We start from the raw sequence: 27,482 nt of genomic DNA on the forward strand, positions 1-27,482 counted from the left end.
TTATGTATGTTAATGTGAGATTTCAGCATATTAATTTTTTAAATTTATATTTCAGTTCCTGAAATATGTAATACCGATCACGATTGTTTAGGAGGATTAGTTTGTGAAAACAGACGTTGTAGACGTAAGTAACATAATAATAAAAATTGCAAATTTATTTAACGGAAACATTTATTCTTAAACTACGAACGAATTACGTTTATAGCTCCGTGTCGCACCGATAGCGACTGTGCTATCCGAGAACTTTGTAGAGGCGGGCATTGCGTTTTGGGCTGCAAAACAGACAGCGATTGCTTGACTGGAGAAATATGTATTGCGAATAAATGTAGCGGTAAGGTTTAAGTCTGTTTATGCTTGTTTCAAAGTTTATCGTCGTGAATAAGAGTGAGGTTATGTTAAAATTATAAATGATTTTATTTCTAAAACAGTTGGCTGCAGGACTGATAGCGATTGTTTAAGTACAGAAAACTGTTTATCAAATAGCTGTACAAGTAAGTTCAATCGAATACATATTATGAATGAATATTTGTTCTTTTTTCTTTTTTTTTCAAAATGAAATGCATTCAAATTGTAAATTTCTATGAAATATTACTATTTAGGTATATGTGAAAGTGCAACAGCATGCGGTACCAATGCATTATGCAAAGTATTAGATCACAGAAAAGAATGTTATTGTCTCCCTGGCTTTACAGGAAATCCAACGATTGCCTGCCAGAGAGGTAAGATTTTCTATTTTTTTAAGATTTGAATGATAAATTTTTTTTCTAAACTTAAATATGTTTCTTTAGTTCAACCAATATGCCACAGTGAAGCCGACTGTCCTCCGAATCATTTCTGTCTCGATGGAAAATGCAGAGGTAAAATTTTAGATAAATTTTTCGGCATCATAAACTTAATTTAAAATCTTTTTATTAGATTTAATCTATTTTTCACATAAAGACGATATATATTTTATTCAATTTAGCTAGAAATAATGTGTATATCTGAAATCTGCAGTTCTGCAGACTTGAATGAGGAATTTATGAACCGGACAGGAGCAGTCACGACATTGTACCTTCTAATATAACCAGTTAAATTAATCACTAGAAAAAGTAGTGAATGAATTTGATTTGTTCAGTTAATTAATTCACTGTAGTTTCAAATAACCAAAGGACATTTTGTGAAGTCAAATGAAAAATTAAAGAAAAAATTAAAAATTTAGATGGTGCCAATTATACATAGAGGCTTTCTTTTCCGATTCACGAATCATTCATTTCTCCTCACCTCTGTGTTTACGGCAACACGAATTTCGGATTTAGACATTATTTTTTTAAGTTGAATTGAATAAAATATATAAAATATAAGATTTATTACATTTATCTTTTCGAAAAGTGTTTAAATATTTTTCAAAATATAAGAATATTAAGATAAAATACATATTAATTTCAGTTGAGTGTGTGACTGATAAAGATTGTATTGCTGGGGAAAGATGTTTCAGCAATCATTGTTTAGGTAAGTTATGAAATATGTTTAAAAATGAATTTAATTTAAAAATATTATAACATTAATGTTAAATATTAATTATAATATTTAAAACGATTAACTATTTTCCAACAGCGTTATGTCGTCACGATGACGATTGTCAATCGAAAGAAATCTGTATTCGAAATAGATGCCAAGGTATTTAATAGTTTACTTGTTTATTATTAAAGTAAATGGAATGAATAATTAAATTAAGTTATTTTTAACTAGTCGGATGCAGAACAAATGAGCAATGCTTGGATCATCTCGCTTGTATCAGTAATCAGTGTATAGGTATGATTTTTTAAAATTTAATATAAAATTAATATTTTATACAGTTTCATTAATCTGTTTGTTTTTTTTATTGAATTTAAAATATTTTGAATTAATAATTTAAATAATTAATAGATCCTTGTCAAGCAAGTGCTACTTGCGGGCCCAATGCGGAGTGCAAAGTCATAAATCACCAGTCTATTTGTACTTGTTTGACCGGCTTCATCGGTCGACCTAATGCAAACGTCGGTTGTATTCGTCCTTTTGTTACTTGCACTACTTCTTCCGAATGTCCGCCCGGTTCGGTTTGTTATAATGGACATTGCAGTGGTATGTTGCAAATTTAAAAAGTTCTTTTGATTTCTTTTCAAAAATTATGGCTAATAAGTGATGTGTCTCTTTAGTCACTTGTATCGGCGTGCAAGACTGTGCCGTTAACGAGAGGTGTGTCGATAGAAGATGTCGCATTCAGTGCTTTAGAGATAGGGACTGTCCTTCTGAAGAAATATGCGAACAGAATGTTTGTCGTGGTAATTATTTTTTTTCATTTTATAAACAATATTATTAATTCAGAAAACTGTTTTTGTTAGAAGACAATACATACTTTATATACTTTTTATTAAATTTTAGTTGGATGTCGTTCTGATGAGCAATGTCCATTCAATGAAGCGTGCTACAACAATGAATGTATCAGTAAGTATTAATCTTATTATTACTTTTAAATATTGTATATATATTTTGCTCTATGGGCACTAAAGGTTAGTTCACACCGACATGCAAATAAGTAAAAGCGTGAACTAATCTTAACGCAAGGTTTACTCTGCTCAATTATGAGTTCCATCAGTGTGTTGGTGTTAAGGATAGGACCTTGTATCTGTGTCAAAAATGATTCGGATACACTGGGCCTGCCAATCATTAAAACTCCGAGGTCCCAATCCAAAATATGATTTCGAAGATAGAATATCAAGCTGCTGCCTTTATTACCTTGGCTATTGAACAACTTTTAAATATTCGTTTTTATTTCAGATCCTTGTAGCAGTACTGCAAAATGCGGTACAAATGCATTATGTGAAGTCATTAATCACGAAGTACATTGCACCTGTCCTTCGGAAACGACCGGAGATCCATATTCCGAGTGTATTCGAGGTAATTTAATTAATTAACTCAGATTTTCAGATTAAATTTGCAAAGTATAATATATCATATATTACATATAAATTAATATTTTAGTTGCCGTTTACTGTAAGGCAGACGACGAGTGCGGGTTGGGAAGATACTGCGAAGCTTCCGTCTGTAGAGGTACTTTGTAGAACTATAAGAACAAAAATTAAAATATATTTTATCAAATTAACTAACTCAAAACATGATTTTCAGTAACCTGCAGTAGCGATAACAATTGCTTTGATAATGAAAAATGTATTGAAAGAAGATGCAGTGGTAACTATAATAGTTTTATATCTTATTAATAAACAAATTATTCAAATTAGATACTCATTAAACATTTTACTTTAACAGTAATTTGCACAAGTGACAGAAGTTGTCCTAATGGATTTATCTGTGAATCAGGACAATGTATAGGTAAGTAATTATATATATAAATTGTAATATTTTATTTTTACGGTTAACTATATTCCATATTATTTGCAGCCGGATGTCGTGTCGATTCCGAATGTCAGTTTAACGAAGAATGTATCAGTCATCAGTGTATAAGTAAGTATCTAGAAATAGTGGCTTTATCATTCTAAAGTTCCATAAGTTATCACCGACACATCTGACATTTTTAGACTTTTATCTCATTTTCTACGAAAATTTTTACTTTAAAATTATTTTATAGATCCATGCGCTAGTCCGGCGGCATGCGGTAAAAATGCTCAGTGCCAAACTTTAAATCATAGAGCGGTATGTACGTGCCTACCAGACTACACTGGTAATGCAAGAGTAGAATGTAGCAAAGGTAAATTATATCGTAAAGTAAATGTATATTATTGTATGTACTTTGTTTATAAACTAAATTTTTTCTCTCTTTTTTTCATAATTATAGTTGATTGCATCATTGATTCGGATTGTGTTCAAGGAAAGATTTGTCAAAATTACCATTGCATAGGTAAGTAAATATATATTTTTATATATGACAAAATCTTGATTATCCACTCTTTGATTATTTGATCTGGGCTGTTGTGCTGAAAATACATCATTGTATGCATCACAAAGAAGTCAAAAAGCTGTACACACAGTTAATGGATGCTCCCATACTCCATGCATGTAGGATTGAAAATGAATTGAAGATTTTATAGTTTCATTAATGGTATAAAACCTATTTAGCAATCTGTTTTAAAATACACAAGACATATTATATATAGTTATATATATATATGAATTATTCTGGTTATTTGTTACCCTATACTTGTACTGACAAAAATTATCCCATTAGATCAGAAATCTATTAATTCTCTGTTTAGGTTGGATAATCAAGACTTTATACTGCTTAGTGAGTATTTATGGATATATATTATTAAATCGAACTTATTATTCTAGTCGGATGCCGCGCAAATCAAAATTGTCCTACCGACAAAGTCTGTGTAGAACGTCAATGTCAAAATCCGTGTTCCTTCAGTGACGTGTGTGGAGTCGGTGCATTCTGTAGAGCCGAAAATCACTTCCCCGAGTGCTATTGTCCGGAAGGTTTAGAAGGAAATCCTCTTTACGAGTGTCGTGAAAAAGGTAAAATTTAATATATTTTCATGTTTTCTGTTCTAATTATAAATTTAAAATTACATAAATATATCTATGCATTTATATTTGCAGAAGAAGTAGAATGTGAATATAACAGTGATTGTCCACCTAATCACATTTGTAAAGACCATAACTGTATAAGTAAGTAAATTTCACATATATTTAATTATATTTTAATTTTGAAATTAATTGCTAAATAAAATGCTTGTCTTCAGTTAAGGAAGAATGTCAGACAGATCACGAATGCCCGCAAAGTCACATCTGTCAAGATCATAAATGCTTCCGTGAGTAATTAAATACATATTGTAATATGTAAATTTAAAAATGCCAATTATTAATAATTGAATTTAAATACTCCAGTTGGTTGTCGTACCGACGAAAATTGTCCATTAGATCAGAAATGTATTAATTCTCAGTGTCAGAATCCGTGCCATTTGAGAAGAGCTTGCGGAGAAAATGCTAAATGCGAACCGATGCATCACAGAGCCACTTGTACTTGTTTGCCGGGATTCTCCGGCGATCCAAGAATTCGCTGCAAAGAAAGTAAGCTTCCAAAACTCTAAATCAAAATATTAATTTTAACTAAGTTTTCTTACAAAACTAATTTTCAATTCCATATTTTAGTCAGTGGAATTTGTAGGAGAGACAGCGATTGTCCAATCGGACAGAAATGTATCCAAAATAGTTGCGACAGTAAGAATTTGATTCATATTTTATCTTTCAATTATTATTTTTTTAATATTTAAATTATTTTATTTCTCTTTTTATAGTTGTAAAAGGCTGCACCTCTGATAATGATTGCCATCAAGGACAGATTTGTGAAAATGCAGACTGTATATGTAAGTATGAATTACTAGAGAAAGGGGTAGTTTTCGTTCAGCAAATAAATTCCTCTTTAAAATTGAATTATTTTATAGACGGATGTCGAAGCAACAGCGATTGCAGCTTTACTCGTGCTTGTATTCGATTGAAGTGCGAAAATCCCTGTGAAGTTAATCCTTGCGGAACTAATGCCGAATGTACTCCTGCAAATCACATGGAAATATGCAAATGTCCTCCCGATTACACGGGAGATCCTAAGAGGCACTGTACTGCAAGTAAGTATAAATCAAAATACATCGTGATTGTAATAAAATAAATATGAATATTTACAATTTATAATTTCTCAGTTCCTGTTGATTGCTACGTCGATAAAGATTGTGGACCAGGAAAGATGTGCATCAGCAACAAATGTGTCGGTAAGGAATAGTTTGAGTAATCTTTGTTGTAGAAATGGAACATTCTAACCACAGTTGCCATTTCTGTAGTGGGTTGTCGAAATCACAACTATTGTCCTCTGGATCAAGCTTGCATTCACGGAAGATGTAGCAACCCTTGTCAGGTCCCTCACAGTTGCGGTGTTGGAGCTATTTGTAGACCATATAACCATCAGGTGGAATGTACTTGCCCGACCAACTTTAAGGGAGATGCAAAAGTCAGATGTGTTCCGAGAGAAGAAGACAGAGTTCAGTGTCATACAGATAGTGACTGCCATTCTGGTTTTGTTTGCAGAAATAATGTTTGCATATGTAAGTTAAATTAATGGACTGTCTCAGTAGTTTTATTAAGATTTAATTTTAACAATGATATATGAATAATTATTTAGATGAAGAGGTTGGATGTAGATCGGATTCTGCTTGCAATCCCGGAGAGATATGCGAAAACAAACAATGCATACGTACGTGAATGTGTTGCATATTTTTAATACTAACTTTAGTAGTGTCTTCGATTTAAAAGATAATATAAACAATGTTTTGTTTGTTTCTTATAGCTGGATGCCGTCAAGATTCCGACTGTACTTTCGATAAAGCATGTAGAAACAGTCATTGTATAAATCCTTGCACTTCTAGGGACTCTTGCGGTCATAATGCTCTCTGTCGTCCAGTCGTACATCGACCTCACTGCACATGTTTAGAAGGATATCGTGGAAATCCTTACGACTATTGTGATAAGAGTATGTTATTTCTGTTTAAGATGTGGTAAAGATTTTATTTTTAAACTAAAATAAATTATTTTTTTACATTTTCCTTATTTTAGTTCCTCCAAAACCGTTTGTCGAATGTATTGCTGACGTCGATTGTAATATTGGACATATTTGTGAAACTTCACGTTGTACGGGTAAGCAATATTTTTGGTTGACATTATTCATTTTATATTAAATTAATTCAATGGTGTATTTTAAAAGTTCATTTTAAATGTTTATATTTTTCTTTATTTAGTTGGATGTCGTACAGATGAGAACTGCCCTTATGATAAAGCATGTATTGCCAGACAATGTAAAAATCCATGTTCCTTCCCTGATGCTTGTGGTAAAAATGCAGAATGTCTTCCAGTAAGACATCAACCTATATGTTCCTGTCCTGCACCATTAACTGGTGATCCAAATGTAAAATGTGAAGAATGTAAGTATTATATACTTTATCCTATTGAAATGTCTTTGGTCATTCGATGTAACAATGCATATCATTTCAATTTGTAGTACCATCTAATTTCTGTTTTGGAGATTCTGACTGTGGTATTGGAACTATTTGTGAAAACAACGAATGTATAGATGCTTGTCGTACTCACGATACCTGTCCCTATGACAAAGCTTGTATCAACAGACGTTGTCAGAATCCCTGCAGCTTTTATAATGCTTGCGGACGTAATGCTGAATGTTATCCTGTCAATCATCAAGCCAACTGTAGATGTCCTGAGAATTTCAGAGGTGATCCAAAACACGGATGTACATTAGGTAAGACACCACTTTATATTATGATTTTTATATTATTTACTTTACCAAACTAATATTTTATAATATGATAATTAGATAGAGAAGATGAAAGGTGTACAGTTGATAGCGACTGCAATCAACATGAAATCTGTGAAAGTGGAAATTGTATTCGTAAGTACACTCACTCTTCTTTAGAGTTCTTTTTATTATATAAAATTTTAAATTTAAATTTATTTATTTGTTTTTATTGTAGCTGGTTGCAGAAATGACTATCAATGTGAACCAGACGAGGCCTGTTCAAAGAGAAGATGTCAAAAAGTATGTAGATTGTCTAACGTTTGTGGCATAAATGCAGAATGTAGAGGTGAAGGACATAGACCAATTTGCTCGTGTGTTACTGGATTTGTCGGCGATCCAAACGTAGAATGTAAAATAGGTAAATATATTATTCTTAAAGTTATCAAATCTTTGAAGAATTCCATTTATATATTGTTTATTTTTAATTTCAGTTCAGCCACCAGAATGTCGAGTAGATACGGACTGTCCCATACAGCACATATGCGAATATGAACATTGCATCAGTAAGTAAAATAATTTTATTATTATTGATTTATTTAAATAAATACCATACTAATTAAAATATTTTCTTTGTTTAGTTGGTTGCAGAACTGATCAGAATTGTGCTCTGACCGAAGCTTGCATCAATAGATTGTGTCAGAATCCTTGCGGCCAATACAGAGCTTGCGGAAGAAATGCTATTTGTAAACCATTTAATCACGAAGCCAAATGTGCATGTCCGCATAACTTTAAAGGAAATCCGAACGTTGTTTGCAGTCAGGGTTAGTATATACTGTGATATAAATTTAAAAATTTTATTCGAGTAATTGATTTGTATAATTTTATGATACATATTTTACAGAGGATATTAAAGAATGTTATGTCGATCGCGACTGTTCTATCGGTTTAATGTGCGAAAATCATAGATGTATCGGTAAGACGAAAACCAATTTTATTAAAATTATCAAAAATTAATCTATTTAAAGTTACTAATTTTAAAATTAAACGTTTTCAGAGGGTTGTCGACACGATAATAACTGTCCTCAAAATCAGGCTTGCATAAGCGGACGTTGTCAGAATCCTTGCCTGTTACCGAGCAGTTGCGGAACAAATGCCGACTGTTATCCTTGGCAGCACAGACCGGTTTGCAGTTGCCCACCAAATCATCGTGGTGATCCATTAATATCTTGTACTCTTGGTAAGTGGTAAAACGTTTTAAATATTAATAACCTCTGCTCAAAAGATTTGGGATTTTGTAACCGTTAGTAAAAATTCTGTACCACAAATTCAATCCTTACTGAAAAGAAATTAAATTTCTTACCTAGTACCTTCTGACTATTGTGAACATGATCTTGAATGTCCTGTAAGAAAAATATGCGAACATAATAAATGTATTGGTATGTAATCATAATTTTTGATTCTAAATTTTAGCATTAATATAATTTAACTTAAAAACATATTTATTATTTTTATTTTCAGATGGTTGCAGAACTCATTACAGTTGTGGCTTTGAAGAATCATGTGTAAACAAAGCTTGCGAAAATCCCTGCAATATTGCTGGTGTTTGTGGTCAAAACGCTCTATGCAAACCTCTTAATCATGACAGAGAATGCATTTGTCTCCCCGGTCATCAGGGTGATCCTAGAGTGCAATGCACAAAAAGTAAATAATTTTATTAAATTAATTACATAGAAAATTCTTCATCATACTTAACAAGCTATTAATTATCTTTTAGTCGATTTCCAAGAAGTTTGTTTCCATGACAAAGACTGCACCGTCGGCTACTATTGTGAACATACGCGTTGCATACGTAAGTTATCTTAAGAAGCATGACTATTTTATTGTTTTGATGAGCTTATATTAAATTTGAAAAATATTGTAGCGGGCTGCAGGACGAACGACAATTGTCCCTACGATCAAATGTGTCATCAGCACGTCTGTAGGAATCCGTGCGAATTTAGTGCGGCTTGTGGAAGACAAGCCATCTGTACCCCCATTAACCATCATGCTCATTGTAGTTGTCCACCCGGATATACCGGCGACAATCCACAAATTGCATGTGAATTGAGTAAGTAGTTTGCAAAGTTTAATTAATTAATTGTCTTTTTAAATTAAGGAATAAAAATTACAATTTCAATTTTTTATTCAGTTGCAGAACCAGGTTGTAGAAGAGATTCCGATTGTGCAGTTGGACAAATATGTTCAAAATCGGAATGTATATGTATGTACTTTTCTTGTAACCTTTATTTTCTTTCAAGTAGAAATTTTACTATTGTTGTTTTTGTTTTTTCTTAGTTGGTTGTCGAACGCACGATAACTGTCCATTTGACAAAGCTTGTATTAATCGTGTATGTCAGAATCCTTGTTATGTTGGAGAATTGTGTGGCGTTAACACCCAGTGCCGTCCGATAAATCACACGGGAATATGCACTTGTCTTCCGGGTTACGAAGGAAATCCGCACACGCAGTGCACTCTGTGTAAGTTTGTAAATTATATATTATTATTAATTATTTTGCCCCACGGGCACTAAGATGGCCCTTTAATAAATCCATTGTGGGCCCACGGTGTAGTGGCTGACCAGTGTTTCTCAATGCTTCTTGTGTCGTGGACCCTAAAATTCCACACTATTATGGATCACAGACCCTCACAGAGTTTCCATGGGGTCCACTGGTTGAAGAAACATGGGGATAGTCTATTTGTAAAATTTAAATTTATTATTAACTGTATTAATTACATTCGTTAAAAATAATTTTTTTTCCAATTTTTAGTGGGATATGAATGTGAAACAAACAGTGACTGTGGTTCTGGTTATATCTGTGTTAACCATCAATGTAAAGGTGAGTTGTAACCTTTTGTTAAAAAAATAATAAGCTTTAATAATTCAAAATATATAATATACTTCTTTTTCTAAATTTTAGACATTAACGAATGCTTAAAGGATAGAGGTCCTTGTTCCTTTGGTGCTATTTGTACTAATATTCCCGGAAGTTACAGATGCAACTGTCCACCTGGTTTTAACGGAGATCCTTATAAAGGAAGATGTAAGAGTAACAATTATCCTGCAGTTGTTTTTAGAATATATTTTACTTATTTGTTTTATTTTGTGTAGGCCACGAAATAATACCGGGATGTACCCACAACCACGATTGTGCCGATAACGAAGCGTGTAACACCCTGACTAAAGAATGTTATGGTAATTTATATAAAAAAATAAATATGTAGTTGTTTTTATTGATATATTTCCATGAAAATTCAAAATAACTTTGAACATTGCAGATGTATGTACAAAACGAGGAGTATGTGGAAGAGGAGCATTATGCAAGGCATCTAATCATCGGCACGAATGTTACTGTCCGTCGGGACTTTCCGGAAATCCTTATGTTGAATGTAGTGTTTGTAAGTATCGATTTATTTGAAATAACACAAACCATCTTTTATTATAATTATTAACTTATATATTTTGTACAGTCGAAACATGCCATTCACACCAGGAATGTTCGGGAAATCTTCACTGTCTTGGCTCTTATTGCGGTTGTCCTCAACCATTTAAGCAAGTTGGGGTATTTTGCATACGTAAGTATACATCTTGAATTTTAAAATTTCTCATAAAGTTAATTTCTTTTCATATATTTTAAAAACGATTGTATATTTTTTCAGTGACTAGTCAAAATTGCACAACGACCAACCCTTGTCCGGAAAATCAAAAATGTGTATATTCCGGTGGTTCTACAGGATTCTGTGTTTGTCCACGTGGTTTTGTATTAATGACTAATGGAATCTGTAGAGGTAACATTTTTTTAGATCACTGTAAATAAATGGAGAAAATTATATTGTATTATACTTATATTTTCCTTGACATGTTTAGATTTGAATGAATGTGAGCAGACTCCTTTCCCATGTGGACATGGTGCACAATGTTTCAATACCGTTGGCAGTTACAGATGTCAGTGTCCTCCAGGAACTGAAGGAGAACCTTATGTTTCAGGCTGTAATGTATATTTTTAATATATGTTTGCATTTTGTCAATTTTCAGCTATAATTAATTTTGTTTATTAATTTAGGTCATCGTCCAGAAGGTTCCTGTCTCCACGATGGCGAATGTCCGGATCACCTAGCTTGCGATACTGTCTCTCAACAATGCTATGGTAATTAATAAATATTATAATGGCTTGATTTGTAAAACGTGGCTATCGAGTTTAGAGATATTAATGTCGAAATTTTATGCAAATAGATCCGTGCATTGTTAAAAATCCGTGTGGACGCAATGCCGAGTGCCACGTTCGTAGGCACATTCCTCAGTGTGAATGTAGAGCTGGATTTTCTGGTGAACCAACAAGAGGCTGTTTCTTCAGTAAGTTTAACATATTAATACTTACTTTTTTATGTTAAAATTTTTAAAAAATGGATAGAAAATAATAAAATTAATCCTTCAGTCCAGGGTTGTCAAAGCCATCAAAGTTGTCCTGGAAATCTCTTCTGTTTACCAAATGGATACTGTGGATGTCCGGGAGAATTTAGGCGACTTTCGGACTTTTGCATTCGTAAGAATAAAATATTCTTTTTTTTAATAAATTTCAGTTTTCAATCATTTCTGAATCATTTGGCTTCTATTGCTGCTAATTAAATACTGAATTATTTTTGCTCTATTTACTTGTACTTATATTTTCTGGTTTTGATATAAACCATAAATACTTTGCTTTTATTATTTGCACATTTTAATTATATCTGTGATTATAAAAACAATAAAATTTATTTTAATACTTGTTGATTTAATATTACAGTTACTAGTATAAATTGCACAACAACTAATCCGTGTCCAGAAAACCAACAGTGTGTATATGTTGGAAGTGATATTGGATTCTGTGTGTGTCCAAGAGGATTTAAACTACTTACAACTGGAGTTTGTATAGGTAAATTCATTTTAAATGAATAAATGCAAAAAATATATATTAAGATTTAAAAATAAACTGATGTATGTTTTTCCAGATGTCGACGAATGTAGCGAAGGTGGCTTTGATATATGTGGAGATGGAGCAGAATGTAGAAATACGCTCGGAAGTTATGAATGTTATTGTCCAAGTGGATTCGAGGGGGAACCGTATAATGGCATCTGTCGACGTAAAGATGTGGGATGTTCGAGCGATCACCAGTGTAGATATAACGAAGCTTGTGATCTTCATACTAAAGAATGCTATGGTAATATCTAAATCATAGAATAATAATAAATTTTTAATAAAATTTCTTTTTATAAATGATTATTTAAAATTTTTAGATGTTTGCTCGTTAAAACAACATTGCGGAAGAAATGCTTTGTGCCGTGCCGAAAATCATAAACCGAAATGTTCTTGTCCTCCGGGCTATGTAGGAAATGCATATTCTGGATGTTATAGAGGTATTGTTGTTTTATACTTTAATATCACAATTACAAAGTTTTCACATTAATTTAATAGGATTAATTTAGTATCTGATAAGGCATCAAATGTAATTTTAAAAATTAAAATTATTATTTCAGAGGAAATTTGTGGCAGAGATTATTCATGTCCTGGAAACCTTGTTTGTTTGGATAGTAAAACGTGTGGTTGTCCACCAGATTATCAGCGTCTTGGAGATTATTGTTTATGTAAATATTCTCATAATGGAATTTTACTATCACATTATCATAAATAACTGTGCAAGTTTAATTAAAATAAATGTTTACTTCTTAGTGACAAGTCGAAATTGCACTACTACAAACCCTTGTCCATCCAATGAAGAATGTCTTTACACTGGACAACAGTTAGGTTTTTGTGTTTGCCCTAGAGGATATGAAATAATGACAAATGGAATTTGTAAAGGTCAGTCCCATTAGTTAGATAAAAAAGAAAAATAACTTTTTAATATGAATTTAATTTAAATATGCTGTATTTCTCTCAGATATTGATGAATGTGAAAGATTTGAACATCCCTGTGCACCCGGTGCCAAATGTGTCAATTTACCGGGAAGTCGTCGATGTACTTGTCCAGCAGGCACTATTGGTGATGCGTATATCACCGGATGTAAGTTGATTTTTATTTTGAAAACATTTTTAAACATAAATATCGATTTTAAATATAAAAATTTAATGTTTGAAATCATTTAGGTGAAGTTATTGATAAGAGTTGTCGATCAAATGAAGATTGTCCCTCTGATAAAGAATGCAGTGTTGGTAGTGGACAATGTATTAGTAAGTACAGTACAACAATTAGCTTAATATCTGAAATAAAAATTAAATAGAAATTTATTAATGTTTATTATTTTATTGCTAGACCCATGTTATCGATGTGGTAAAAGTGCTGCTTGTACAGTCACTAATCACGAAGCTATTTGTACTTGTCCACCGCACACCAGAGGAGATCCATATGACACAACATTTGGATGCTACAAGAGGGGTAAATTTAAGATTACAAAACTTAAAAAATTATAAATTTTTACTTAAATGAATTGTTATTTAATTTAATTTATAAATTTTTACAGAAGAACCACCAGAAACTCCACCACCTCCAAGCGATTTGTCAGGTAAGAATTCTATAATAAAATACCGAACTCCATTTTAAATTCATTTATATTCAAAACTAATTTTAACACATTTTGTCCTTTATTTAGTTGTATGCTTGGCAGATGGCATCCAAGTGTCTATCCAATTAGATGGTTTTAATGGTGTCATTTATGTGAAAGGACAGAGCCAAGATCCACAATGTCGTCGAATAGTCAGTAGTAGTGAGAGAGAAATCATTGATTTCAAAGTGTTGTTTAACACGTGTGGTCTTATTCACTTAAATGTAAGTTTTTAATTATTAATATTTTAAATATTTTATTTAATAATAATACTAAATTATAATTATTCTGTTTCTAGGGAGAAGCATCATTTATTTTGGTAATTCAAAAACATCCTAAATTAGTAACATATCGTGCAAGAGCTTATCATATAAAATGTGTATACAGTACTGGAGAAAAGACAATTACACTTGGATTTAATGTCAGGTAAATAATAGTGAAATTAGGTTTAGATTTTGTAAGATTTGAAAGTAAGATAACATAACATTAAAACAATTAATCTACAGTATGATCACAACATCTGGAACAATTGCAAATACTGGTCCACCACCAACTTGTCTGATGACTATTATATCAGATAGGGAGGAAGAAGTCAGTAGTGCAGAGATTGGAGAAAATCTCTTACTTAAAGTGGAAGTGAAACCTGACTGTAAGTAATTTTAGAAGAAAATTATTTATTTCAATGTTAATTATAAACATATTTATAGTAAGATTAAATTAATATTTTAATCTAGATATCTATGGAGGTTTTGCTCGAAGTTGTGTGGCTAAAACAATGGAAGACAATGAAGAAATACAATATGAAGTTACAGATAATGAAGGATGTGCCACCGAACCCAAAATTTTTGGAAATTGGATACTCAATCATACTGATAAAACGCTTCGTGCAAGGTTTAATGCATTTAAATTTCCTACTAGTAACAATTTACGTTTCCAATGCAATATCAGAGTTTGTTTTGGCTCTTGCCCACCGGTAATTTCTAATTAAAAACTTTTTTGTAAATGTTTGTGATTAAAATTTCTTTTATTAAATCAATACTATATTTATTATAGATTAACTGTAATGGTATTGATGCTCATGGAAGACGTAAGCGTCAAGCAGACAATAGAGATTTGGTGGTTGGAGGAGACAGTTTCCAAGAGGGTGCATTGAGAGAAGAAATTACAGTACAATCTAATGCAATACTCACAATAGAAAGGAGAGAGACTCAAGTTGCACCTACTACAGAAGGTAAGATATATTAAAAATTATATATAAAAAAGAAAGAATAATTTATGCATATGCTAATTGAAAGTTTTTATTAAAGGGCCAACAATTGAAGAGATTGATAATGTTTGCCTACCAAAACTTGGACTCATTATCTCTTTGGTGATAACGACCCTTCTAGCATTAGTAGCTGTAGCTGTAGCCATATCCTGTTGGTTAATGGCCTACAGGCGCAAGTCAAAAACTTCAGGACCACTGCCTCATCCACCGGATTTTCCCAACCCCCTGTACACTACGCCAGAACCGGTTGCGGAACCTTCGCCAGACTATTACCCTTCCTCTCATCGCAGTCTGTGATATAACAGCTACTCACAGCCATGAACTTTTAACGATTTCTATTAATGCAACAACTCTCTCGTCAGAGGAAAAGCACTGTCTAAAACTCTCGCGTACAATCCCTCGTGTTCTATGTGCCATACTGAAGAACCAAGTGTCATCAAGCGGAATACTACGCGAGAGTGCACTGCCACAATTACTTCTTCTGGCAATTGAGTTATTGTCAAAACAGACAGGTTCAACATTTATTGTTGTATCTGTTAGGGGAATGGGTGATTGGGCTTAATTTTATAAAACTTAACAAATTTCAAATGTGGTTTGTTGAAAACTTGGGGAATTTTTCATTTATTATTATTATTATATTATTATTATTATTATATTATTTTTAATATAAATAAGAAAGTTGTTCACAAACTACATTTGATATCTATTTTGCTTGTTATTTATAAATAACATTTTATGACAGCTACTTTCTGTTGTAAGTCAAGTTTATGTTTGTGTTTTGAATGTTGATAGTGTGTCTATATATATTGTTTATTGGTTTTGGTTGAAAGTTACTCAATTCCTCCATTTTGGTTTATTGGTTGGGATTCTGTAACGGATTCGTCCGGTCACTGGTTGATTCGGAGCGAATTCTTGAACACAGCAGAATTGTTACGTTTGTCATAATGTGCTTTTTTGTGTTCATAATAAAGATCTGTTGTACATTAAAGCTCACTCATTTTTTTTTTAATTGTGTAGATAATTACAAAAATTACAAGTTTTAAGTAATGATTACTTTTTCTTTATTTTTTATTTTGTAAAAAAAATAAAAAAATGAAACTATATTCTGAGTTAATTCATTCTAACTTGGTGATGTTACATATTTTTTCAATAAACTAAAGCAAAGTTAATTACTTGGTTTTTCACAATAATTTCTAATAAATAAGAGCAATTTTTATATAATAAAAAAAAAAAGGAAAACTAGAATCACAGACAGTGTCACAATTCACTAAAGTTACAATTTACAACTTAAACTTTAAAAGTTATTCACCAGCATCTTCACAGAATGACCTAAGTTCAGGAATAAACTACAACATCTACCTCGCTGTTTTTTTAAAAAGTAGATGACTGACTGCTTCTAAGAAAAGAAAAACCTTCTTCATAGGATAAAATATTCGATACGTGCTCTAATGTAATCCACTTAAAAAAAAAAGTCTCTAAAAGCATATTTTAAATTCATTAAATCAGAATTTCACTATTAAATTTAGATAAGTAAATTTTTCTCGAATAATATTTAATATTTCTATAAAAGAAATATTTGAGAGTATCTATGAAATAAATGCTGGGTGTCAAATATGATTTTTGTTGAAGTTTAAATATTTTATAAAGTAAACTTCTCAAGTGAAAAGTAGTTTATTATTATTTTTTTCTTTTACTGTTTTTTTTTAGCTATATTATTTTCTAACCCAGTTTGTTTCTAAAAACAAACAACAAAAGTTCGATTAATTTAACAAATCGAGTAGAAATATCTGAAGTGGTACAATGTTTTTATTCACAGCAACTGAATAGATTTATTTTAAAATTATGATTACGTAGTAGAATTTGGACGTGCTTACTGTAAATACATTTCTAGTTTCTATTACGTAAATTAGTTCTCATTTTCTAGAATATTCCTCGCTTATATTACCCATTATATTCGTTCTTTCTTATCATAAACTGAAAACGTTAGAAAAGTGATTTCGAATGGCATTTTGTCGTGAAAAATTGATATGAATAGTTTATTTTTTGTTCCAAATTACCAAACTAAACAGATTAATATTTCTCAAAAGACCGATTCTCTATTTAAGTATCCAACATGCCGAAGCTAAGCGAAAAGAGAATTTAAAATGATTTTAAAAAGTAATAAAAGTAGATAATAATAATAATAATATAAACAGAGTCGTAATATTATAAAAACCGTAGATTAGGTGTTGGTTAGATTATTTCGTAAAGCAATAATTACTTTTAAAACGTTTAAATGTTTTTATAAGGCCTCAGACGAGCGTACATCCTAGAGAGAAGCGGGGAGGATGGAGAGCAAAGATGGAGAAGCGAGATGAGGACAGAACAATTTTGCGCATGTCAAACACCCTCCGAGTTGACGCAGTGTTTTAGTGTCCAAAGCACTCTACCGCCATGTCTTTCTAAACTCGATCACGACTTAAAAAATGTGGCGTTCGAGTATCGCTCTGTGCATAATATTATGTTATTATTTCCATTTAACGACGTCACTACCTGCTATCATTAAATTAGGTAGGATTTTTTTTCTCGTAAGACGAATTGTAATGTGATGTTTGTTTTATCCCGATCGCGTGGTATGTCTTGTATCCTAGAGTAGATTTATCTAAAAATAATCTTTTGATATCAATCCTAACTATCCCTTTCAACTTGTATAGCCTATATATATTAACTTGCGACTCGTTAAACGTCCCTTCAAAGTACGTAGACCTTAACATGTTTTTTGATAAAGTCAATAAATTATCAATTGCATTTCTAAACATTAAATTGCAATTAAAGTAAATGGTTAAATATTTATAAGATAGACCTCAATATAAATGGATTCCCGATAGTTGAATTATTAAAATTAATCATCTTTCTTGCAAATCTAGTTTGGATGTTACATGAAACTTTAATAAATGATATTTGTCATTAAAACTCTATCTGTATTAATGTATTAGTTTTGTTTAAATATTTAACTTTGTGTAGCCGTAAATTAAATTGGTATTTTGTTATTTAAATAAAATATAAAGCACAGAGAGAATATAATACCGTTTTTTTTTTTTAAGCAAAGTTATTTTCGATACTAGATTCATTCAAGGAGAAAAAATAGTATAGAGTTCTTTTTATGCTTAACAGAATACATTACACTTGACATAGTTGAATTGAGTTGATTAACATTTCTCTTTACAAAAACAAAGAAAAAAAATATAAGAAAAATTTATAAAACTTTACAAACTATAACGATCCGATTCATCAAGGAAACAATCAATAATTAACAAAGTAACTTGTAACATCAAACCATTCTCTATATCGGAATTAGCAGTTCAATATCTACAGAGAAATTTAATGCCTTAACACGTGATACAGCGTTGTTTATCGATAGGAAAATATGCGGGTTTTGAGAATTAAATAGGAGATTTGTTTAGTAAAATAGGCATTAATTGTTTCAGGTGGTCTTTTTGATACCAAAGATGAAGAACAAGAGTGGGCATTCAAGACTGCTATCGACGATATCAATAATGATAAAAGTATTCTACTTCCAAGAACCCAGCTGAAGGCTGTAGTAGAACGAATAGGACCGGATGACAGCTTTAGAGCCACAAAAAAAGGTAATGTATATACGAAAAAGTATGATTTTTCTAGGTTACGATTTTTAATTAGTAGAAAAGGATATAAAATTAATAATAATTATAATAACGATGACAGGATGGAGAACGTAAGCTCTGTATAATCGATCAATAACAAGATTAAATATACGTTATTTAGACAAATAGTTTAATTAATTGATTGGATAATGTGAGTAAAAGCAAATATTATTATAGCAGTAACTAGCCTACTATAAATAAAATCTATTAATTCTTATGTAATTTCTACGTCCAAGCAGAGTTGTAAAAGAAAAACGTCATAGATAAATGAAAAGAAAACATTGTTTTACTTATTCAAATGTATTATACATTGTTCCTTTTTTATTATTTATATAACAAGAAGATTCTTGTGAAAATATCAAGTTATACGCTAACTTATTTTAATACTCGTAGAGAGTATGGCTTGTATTTTTCGCAAAAATATATATAAATATATATTCTTAAGTAATGCTGGATTTTGACTGACGTATTAAGATCGATTAACCGATGATCCTAGTTCAGTAGCAATTAGTGGAAGAATAAATCGATTCTCCACCCTACGATACCTCCATTTTAATATTTAGAACAGTTTCTCTTTTTGTTTCGAACGTGTTTATTATTTTGTCTTAACGTAAACAGGGTCAACTACTTTCGTAAAATCGATAGTTTTCATCTATACCGTCCAGTTTACGCCATCTCTCTTCAGCGGATAGATACCCATCTTAATATATTGCATCCTATATCCTGCATGCGATATTCTGAATATTAAAAAAAAAAAAAAAAAAAACAAAAGGAGGTATTTTTCGTTCGGGGCTACTAAAATTACACGAGATAACTCCATTTTCTACTTTCTCCAACAGTTTTGCAGACATTGATTAATCATATATATATATATATAAAGGCATTTCTTCCGATCTCTTCGCGTGCTCACCCCTTCTGTTTGTTTGTTAAGGATGACCCGTCTCTTCTGCTTTAGTTTAAAAATCTTATTTTTAAATTTTGGAAATATATTATGGACAAATAGCTAGTATTACAATCGAATTTTTCTCCGAATTGCCGTGCAGAGACGTCAAGTATCTGAGATATACCAATTTATGAATCGATAAAACTCCTTTCGCTCCTGTTCCAAATCAAAATATTTCACAAAGAGAAAGGACGGATACGTATAAAGAAATTATGATTTAAGCTTGTTCTCGTATCTTCTGTGGGACGTAAACAACATTAAATCGTGATTAAATGTAGCATAATTTACGATTACTTCCAGTATAAGCTGATAGCCTCTTATTTCTTTTAGTATGTAGCTTGTTGCAGCAAGGCATCGCGGGTATATTTGGTCCTCAATCTGATGTCACCAGCATGCACGTTCAAGCAATATGTGATGCCTTGGATGTGCCTCACGTGGAAACACGCTGGGATTTCCAATCGCAAAGAGACGATTTATCTATTAATTTATTTCCGCGGCCTTCCGTCCTGAGTCGTGCCTATGTGGATTTAGTGGACGGATGGAAATGGACAGAATTCTCTCTAGTCTATGAAGAACCGGAAGGTAAAGCGGGAAAATGGTTCTTTTTTTTACGATCCACGAGTCATTTAGCCTTTCAACAGCCCTCTTCCTATAATCTACAGGCATCATACGCCTTCAAGATTTCCTGAAGGAAGCACAGAGGAAACGCTGGAAAGTCAATCTCTATCAGTTTCAACCATCCGAACCTTACCGAGATTTATTTTGGTCGATTAAGAAAGAGAAGAATATCATCCTGGATGTTAAACGGGAAAATATTGAAATCGTCCTGAAACACGTAAGTAAAAATTAATTTTATTTATTTTACTTGCCTATTTTTTTTCTTAAATAAAAACCTGTAACGTAACGAAAGTAATCAGATTCGTTCGAACGATTTCAAAGTCAAATTTAAAAAAACATAAGGTTCATTGCCTTGTTACAATTTTTCTTAACACAGTTAATTTTTCTAAAGCGTGAACACTAATTTTTAATTTTAATAAATGACTGATTATCGAAGTTTGACGAGATGCAAATAGTTAATATTCTACGGTAAATAATAAAACGTTTTATGTATTTATTTATAAATTTCGCAGGCTCAACAAGTCGGGATGATGACAGAAAATCACGCCTACCTCATCACTTCTCTAGTAAGTTTTTCCTTTGTTATATTCAAAAAATAAAAGAAATAAAAAAATAAAAATAAAGGGCAGCGAAATTAGCTTGGATAATTGATAGTTTAATTACCATCTGCGGTATATCTCTCTTGTTTTCTCTACTTCCCATATAACTTGTATTATCTGTGGGGCCTAAATAATAGCGTTTATTGATCAAGAAACAGTATTAAACTTGTAAATGGGAGACGTTTATCGTCGAGACAGGTAATGATACCCACTATCTGTAATTTAGTAATAAATCTCATAGGGGAAAGTATTAATGATGTGAGACCGAACGCTCTTCATTAATTAACGGAGAAGTTTATTTAATGCGAAATTTTACTTGTTGATAAAGTTTTTCACAAATTCCAATTAACGAAACTGATGGAAGTTTATTTTGAAAGGATTTTCACACCATCGATTTGGAAGATTTTCGTTACGGATACACTAACATTACAGGATTCCGTCTAGTGAAAACCGAAAGCCAAGAATATGAAAATTTATATAAAGGATTGAAGAGGAACAGAACGAATCAATCCGAAAATATCAGAGTAAGTAATTTTCTTTTATTTTTTATTTTTTACACGATGCTAACTTTAAATGGAAATTGACTTTATTTTACATTCTAGACAGAGACTGCTCTTATGTACGACGCGGTGAAGTTATTTGCTATGGCACTGCAAGATTTAGATGCGAGTAGAACGATAGATTTCCCCTCAATTTCGTGTGAAAATGGTGTTAGAGGATCGGACGGAACGAGTATTATTAACTATATGAAGCCCGTAAGTGTGATTATTTAAAGTAAATCTTAAGATAATAAATTACGCTTTCGATTTCGCTCTAACTTTAAACTAGTAAATTTAATATTTTCTGACGCGAAAATGCAGGGAATTTATTCGGCTTTGTAGTTAGTATAGAAAGCGGAAGTTAATTACTTAAGGCGGAATTTATTTTATGCGTGGAATTCAAATTTTAAAGAAACAATTCTTAAGATAGTAACGTCACGGCAGTTATCGTGACGTGAATTTTTATAACGCCCGTCCTTTTTAAATATCTAAAACAAACGGGCATAAATAATAACTTCATTCACATTTAATTAAGCTTAAAATAATGCATGCGTTATTTTTCATATTAAGATATTAGTAGAAACCTTTGGTGTAGCCTACCGATACTGAATCTTAATTTTTAGAATAGATCTATTTTTATAAAATTAATATTACGCCTGCTTGTTTTAAAAGAAAATTATATAAATATAACGCGCGTAAATTAATAATTTGTGATATTTTCGCGATGTGGATTGAGATTGAGAATTGCTTAAAGATAGTGCAGTGATATTTCTAGGCTTGGGTGCTCTATTGATTTTTCTTTTGCGTTGTTAGTTTAGCGATATCCAAACATTATTTTTGATGATTAATCATTGTGCTTAGACTGGGTTACAAAACTTATACGTTTGCCTTCTCTAAATGACATTTTCCATCCGCTTCTTATAAATATAAATAAATAAATAAATAAATAAATAGAGAAGAAAAATGTTATTTTATGCGTATTGATGCATGTATTATAGTAAATATGTAACAAGTTCGCTTTAAATGATTTATATTTGGTGAAGAATTTAATAAAATATAGCCTACATGTCTCTGAGTTCAATTCTTTTCTTTTTCGTTTTCAGATCAGCTTACAAGGCTCTACAGGAAAAGTTTCTTTCGATTCTCAAGGATTTCGGTCGTCCGAATTTGTTTTAGATATTCTGCATTTGACAAAAGAAGGTGTTGTAAAGGTGATGAGAAATTTGATTATAATAATTATATTTAAGAATAAAATATGGATTAAATCGTTTAATTTTTTAAACTAGATTGGTCACTGGACTCCAGAAGCTGGGGTACATATTGTTCGTCACGACGTATCGCACGTTTTCGATTACGATCGAATTAGAAATAAAACACTGAGAGTAACTACAGTTCAAGTAAGTCGACAAGATACGTTTATTTAAATAAATATTGCAGTAAAAAATGGTATGATTATGTTAAAATTGTTTTTGAAATGCAGAACGACCCATACGTAATGTTAAAGGAATCCATAGATACATTGAAGGGTAACGATCGATACGAAGGTTTTTGTATAGATCTGATCAACAAGTTAGCCGAAGATTTGAATTTTAACTACGAAATACACGAAGCTGGAGATGGACAGTATGGCAAAAAAGAAAACGACGAATGGAATGGAATGATTAGAGAATTAATGGACGGGGTGAGTTTTTTCTGAATAAATAATTTCGTTAAGAATTTTAAAAGTTTGCTTATATTCCTTTTTTCCTCCTTAGAAAGCGGATGTAGCATTAGTAGATCTGACAATCACTTCTTCCAGAGAAGAAGTGGTAGATTTTACTATGCCTTTTATGACAACGGGAATTAGTATTTTATATAAAAAATCGACTACGAAAGTCACTACTCTTTTCTCGTTTCTCTCACCATTTTCTATGGAAGTTTGGGTTTACGTTATGGGAGCGTATTTGGGCGTATCTGTGACTCTATTTTTGGTCGGTCGCTTGAGCCCTTACGAGTGGGATAATCCTCATCCGTGTCGCCAGGACGATCAAGTTTTGGAGAATAGTTTTAGTTTACTCAACAGCATGTGGTTCACTATAGGATCACTTATGCAGCAAGGATCTGATGTAGCGCCTAAGTGAGTACAGTAAATTTGCGTGCGTATTTTAACAATGATTCGTTCGATTAATTTTAATTTCATTCTAGAGCCATGTCTACTCGAACGATTGCTGGAATCTGGTATTTCTTTACGCTGATTATGATATCATCTTACACTGCTAATTTAGCCGCTTTCTTGACCGTTGAAAATTCAGTCGATCCTTTCACTAAAGCCGAAGATTTAGTAGACCAAACGGAAATTAAATATGGTTGTGTTAGGAGCGGATCTACAAAAACGTTTTTCGAGGTAAATTATAGCTTAAGCGGTTAAGTTAAAATTACAGCCATTCTTTTCATTAACGTATTTTACTAGGAAACGCAAGTACCAGCTTATAAAAAACTAGGAGACGTTATGAAAAATAATCCAGATTATTTAGTGGACAATAATAATCATGGGGTAGAACGCGTCCTTCAAGGAAATTATGCTTACTTTATGGAATCTGCTAGTATCGAGTACAAGAAAGAAAGAGAATGCAACTTAACTAACATAGGAGGCCTCTTGGACAATAAAGGATACGGAATTGCCACACAAAATGGTATTTATATTAGCTAAGTGAGAAAAACACCGAGGATTATTGATTAATTCCCGTTTACTCTAGGTTCTCATTATCGGACTATATTGTCTAATGGAATTCTCAAGTTGCAAGAAGCGGGTGTCCTGTTACAATTGAGAGATCGCTGGTGGAAACAAAAAAGAGGCGGAGGAAGATGCAGCGATGAAAGTAAAAAGTCTTCCAGTAATGTTAATGAATTAGGTTTAGGTAACGTCGGTGGCGTATTTGTGGTCCTGCTAGTTGGTCTCGGAATGGCTACGGTCGTTGCTATTTTGGAATTTTTATGGAAAGCCCGAAAACAATCAGCAACCGAAAGGGTAAATATAGCACAAATCACTTAATAAATAACAAAGGAACGATGTAAAGATTTTTATTTTGTTTCTTCTCTTTCAGGAATCTATATGCAAAGAAATGTTCCGAGAACTAAAGTTTGCTCTCTCGTGTCAAAGTTCAACAAAACCCGTTCATAAAAAATCAGTGTCTGAAAATAACGATTTTCGAATATCTGGTTTTACACCCGAATATTAAAAAAAAACACTCATTTTCTAATTTAATCATCAATAGATAAGATAGTTTTGAATTATAGTAATGTTCTAATGATTTCATCATCGCGCAAGATTTGTGTAACAAGATTTGTGAAAAGTTTTATTATTATATTTAACTGTTTTGTCGATATCGTTATTAAGTTTGAGAATAACTATTGTTCCCGCTGGTTCATATATTATATCATTATTTGGACCGCACGTTCTCTTTTCATAAAACAAAATGAGCAACACTTTTACATACTGGCTTAAAAGCCTCTCGGCCCCGCTCATCCTGAGTAGACAAATCAAATTATTAGAGCTCAACAATAAGGAGAGGAAGAAATCCATAAAGAAAACCACGAACAAAATAACAATTTATTCATCCGTCCAACACAACTTTCGGCGTTGTGTGCCATTTTGTGATTTTATATAGTTCCAGTTTTGTAGATTTAATTAAATCTTTCATATATAAGCTGTCCTGCTGGTTATTAAATACCAAAATTGTGACTGAATTGTATCGGTAGTTTATCAAATTGTGTGTAACTAGACATCTATGCAAATTATAGGATTATGTTTACTTTGTATATAGTAATTGATTACCTTTGCACAAACGTGGCCTAACTTGCATAGATTTCTGTTTTCTTTTTTTTTAAATCATAGTTCGTTAGATAATTATCTAAATTGTGGTATTAGTGAAAACAATTTTTTGCAAATTATGTGGTTGTGTTAAAAAATAAAAATTATACATATTCGAAATTTTATTACAATGAGTGATATTTCTTTAAGATAACTCAGCATCCGTTTAAAATAGTCAGCTTCTTCGTATAACATATAATTGAATTTGATTACGGTAAAATAAATTAACAAAACAGGGACTGGATTCGCGCAACGGCATTTGTTATAACGTTTAAACTTAGGCTATTCATAAAACATATTGTTAATTGAGATGTCATTAATTTGCGTCGTACGTTTTTACAGCAACTGCAGAAGTGTCGTTATTCAACATTTCAAGATGGCAGAAATAAACTTAGCTCGTACTCAATGTCCACAATAGACGTTTACGGTGAATCTTGTCTATCCTTGGCGTATTTAGGGGGTATTGTGGGTGTTGGATACCTTCCCAGAGGCTTTAGGAATTAAATTTAAACTAAAACAAAATTTGTCTAAAAAAAAAAAATCTAAAATTACTTTGTTCTCGTTTGTTCTTGAAGTTTCCTTCTAGATGTTTCGGGAACATTCTAGAACATTTGTCGTCAGCGAGGGGATGTTTAATTTTTCTTCATTCTGAATGTACAGTACTTTTTACACCATCTTCCCTTATCACCTCCGGAGCAAAATCTGTTACACTGCTCCATTTATCCATTAATTAATGATGTTAAATAAGTTTATTTAAAACTATATTATTATTATTATTATGATCAAAAAGAGTAATTTTTAATTTAATCAATGAATAACGATTGCGAGTGTAAAGATGTAGCCAACTAAGAAAATATACCGGTATGCCAATTTTAAGGGAGTGTTCGTGTTCTGTCTTCTTTTTTTAGCGGCAGTTTTTAATCTGTTGTAGAAAAATGTTCATATTAATTAATCATCATCTAAGTTAGAATAATTAGCTATATATTTATATATGATGCTTTATGTAATACTGTATCGGTTCGAAGTTATATATATTACTTTACTTATCGGCAATGAATGTCATTTGCACTGTTCTGTTTCTGATATATTTATAACAACATAATCAAGTTGTAAGATACATTGTGTTAGGCTATATTTTATGAATCTGACATTTCATTATAATAGACTTGTAATTGTACATGACTTCGTTTCTACTATTTCTTAATTGAAAACAGATTTTACTTTAAGTTTACTATAAAATATTCTGAAAACATTTGTAGTCATAAATTGTAGAATATATTCTCCACTTAAAGCTATTACGATTCTTTATATTATGAACTGATGTAAAAAAAACAAAATTTCTTAAGTTTAATATTTCATATAACCATCCTTCTTCGATCGATGATCCAAATCCAGCTGTAAAACTTCGAATTTCTTGTTGTCCGTAATCAACAAAAGTGAAGATATTTCCATATTCTTGATACAAGACACCATCTATCGTACTTCGTCGTTAGACGTATAATATTCTCTGATCGCATCTACGACAAATATTTATTAGCTTACGACTTACGACGTCCTTATCAACGACACTTTCGTGAATCCATATGTTACTTTTCATTACATCATTCTTTTTTTTTTATATCTGCAGTTTAATGTAAAATTATTTTGCTTCCAAACATTTTGTATAATGTTTATATACTACTATTATATGTTTCAAAATAGCGATATCCGTTATTGATAGACTTACAGCTGTTTTGGAAAGTTTTACTACATGCTTAAATTTGTAACAAACCTGTAACAGTGTAATCCGGTATTAACGAGAACGGAGGTAGGCAGATGGAAATTCTAAATAATACGTACTACTATGTGTAATTTAAAGCTAATTTGAAGACAGATTATTGGTTAGATTCAGTAACGAAGAAGTAAAAACCTATAAGACTCATTTATTTCAACCCTAGATCAACTTTAGATTTTATTTTAAAGTGAAACAAAATTAAAAAAAAAAAAAGTTTACTTGGAAACGAAAGTTCGCCTACATGGTTTTTTTTTTTCTGGAAGATTTGCCAACTTTGTTCTTAAAAAAAAACTACTTGTTTATCCGGCATAAAAAGAGTAAAATATCCGTAACCGGATAG

At 31.7% G+C, this 27,482-nt stretch overlaps 2 protein-coding genes and 1 long non-coding RNA gene across 5 annotated transcripts in view; 2 read left to right on the top strand and 1 right to left on the bottom strand.

Moving 5' to 3' along the window:
• The window catches only part of LOC136987229 (uncharacterized), a 73,998-nt gene extending 57,853 nt beyond the window's left edge, over positions 1-16,145 (top strand). Inside the window, 69 exon segments of the mRNA XM_067284921.1 lie at positions 56-124; positions 206-331; positions 429-491; positions 600-719; positions 789-857; positions 1,429-1,491; positions 1,597-1,659; positions 1,732-1,794; positions 1,909-2,103; positions 2,178-2,303; positions 2,404-2,466; positions 2,800-2,919; positions 3,004-3,072; positions 3,148-3,210; positions 3,289-3,351; positions 3,421-3,483; positions 3,608-3,727; positions 3,815-3,877; positions 4,309-4,494; positions 4,579-4,647; positions 4,722-4,790; positions 4,867-5,049; positions 5,131-5,199; positions 5,277-5,345; positions 5,424-5,603; positions 5,676-5,744; positions 5,814-6,074; positions 6,152-6,223; positions 6,317-6,499; positions 6,583-6,663; positions 6,765-6,947; positions 7,025-7,279; positions 7,355-7,429; positions 7,512-7,694; positions 7,768-7,839; positions 7,915-8,097; positions 8,178-8,249; positions 8,331-8,513; positions 8,641-8,712; positions 8,795-8,977; positions 9,051-9,125; positions 9,198-9,383; positions 9,465-9,536; positions 9,611-9,793; positions 10,085-10,153; positions 10,235-10,357; positions 10,426-10,509; positions 10,593-10,712; positions 10,785-10,889; positions 10,974-11,102; positions 11,182-11,304; positions 11,378-11,461; positions 11,548-11,667; positions 11,750-11,857; positions 12,098-12,226; positions 12,303-12,512; positions 12,589-12,708; positions 12,829-12,936; positions 13,022-13,150; positions 13,230-13,352; positions 13,436-13,519; positions 13,602-13,724; positions 13,810-13,851; positions 13,939-14,114; positions 14,189-14,316; positions 14,397-14,539; positions 14,625-14,863; positions 14,944-15,121; positions 15,198-16,145. Coding sequence (XP_067141022.1) covers positions 56-124; positions 206-331; positions 429-491; positions 600-719; positions 789-857; positions 1,429-1,491; positions 1,597-1,659; positions 1,732-1,794; positions 1,909-2,103; positions 2,178-2,303; positions 2,404-2,466; positions 2,800-2,919; positions 3,004-3,072; positions 3,148-3,210; positions 3,289-3,351; positions 3,421-3,483; positions 3,608-3,727; positions 3,815-3,877; positions 4,309-4,494; positions 4,579-4,647; positions 4,722-4,790; positions 4,867-5,049; positions 5,131-5,199; positions 5,277-5,345; positions 5,424-5,603; positions 5,676-5,744; positions 5,814-6,074; positions 6,152-6,223; positions 6,317-6,499; positions 6,583-6,663; positions 6,765-6,947; positions 7,025-7,279; positions 7,355-7,429; positions 7,512-7,694; positions 7,768-7,839; positions 7,915-8,097; positions 8,178-8,249; positions 8,331-8,513; positions 8,641-8,712; positions 8,795-8,977; positions 9,051-9,125; positions 9,198-9,383; positions 9,465-9,536; positions 9,611-9,793; positions 10,085-10,153; positions 10,235-10,357; positions 10,426-10,509; positions 10,593-10,712; positions 10,785-10,889; positions 10,974-11,102; positions 11,182-11,304; positions 11,378-11,461; positions 11,548-11,667; positions 11,750-11,857; positions 12,098-12,226; positions 12,303-12,512; positions 12,589-12,708; positions 12,829-12,936; positions 13,022-13,150; positions 13,230-13,352; positions 13,436-13,519; positions 13,602-13,724; positions 13,810-13,851; positions 13,939-14,114; positions 14,189-14,316; positions 14,397-14,539; positions 14,625-14,863; positions 14,944-15,121; positions 15,198-15,454 — 8,303 coding nt within the window. The 3' untranslated portion in view covers positions 15,455-16,145.
• LOC136987259 (uncharacterized) overlaps positions 1-27,482 on the bottom strand; it is a 38,563-nt gene that overhangs the window by 10,297 nt on the left and 784 nt on the right. For 2 of the 3 annotated variants that reach the window (XR_010882596.1, XR_010882593.1), the window contains exons 1-2: positions 17,418-17,578; positions 8,637-8,676 (exon numbers count right to left, since the gene is read on the bottom strand). This is a non-coding gene — a long non-coding RNA (uncharacterized lncRNA). Of the gene's footprint in view, positions 1-8,636; positions 8,677-17,417; positions 17,579-27,482 lie in introns of those variants that run through there. The other variant, XR_010882594.1, reaches the window with a different exon arrangement.
• Positions 17,571-25,493, top strand: LOC136987233 (glutamate receptor ionotropic, kainate 2-like). The gene is made up of 15 exons (XM_067284926.1): positions 17,571-17,707; positions 18,625-18,783; positions 20,093-20,344; positions 20,425-20,597; positions 20,893-20,946; positions 21,357-21,503; positions 21,582-21,734; positions 22,622-22,729; positions 22,805-22,915; positions 22,999-23,199; positions 23,273-23,634; positions 23,703-23,901; positions 23,968-24,190; positions 24,254-24,525; positions 24,602-25,493. Exons 1-15 carry the CDS (start codon positions 17,623-17,625, stop codon positions 24,734-24,736), a joined length of 2,634 nt encoding a protein of 877 aa, XP_067141027.1. The 5' UTR covers positions 17,571-17,622; the 3' UTR covers positions 24,737-25,493.

Source organism: Centruroides vittatus, unplaced genomic scaffold (genome assembly GCF_030686945.1).
Source record: "Centruroides vittatus isolate TY-2023 unplaced genomic scaffold, ASM3068694v2 scaffold_149, whole genome shotgun sequence".
In the NCBI taxonomy this organism is placed as follows: domain Eukaryota; kingdom Metazoa; phylum Arthropoda; class Arachnida; order Scorpiones; family Buthidae; genus Centruroides; species Centruroides vittatus.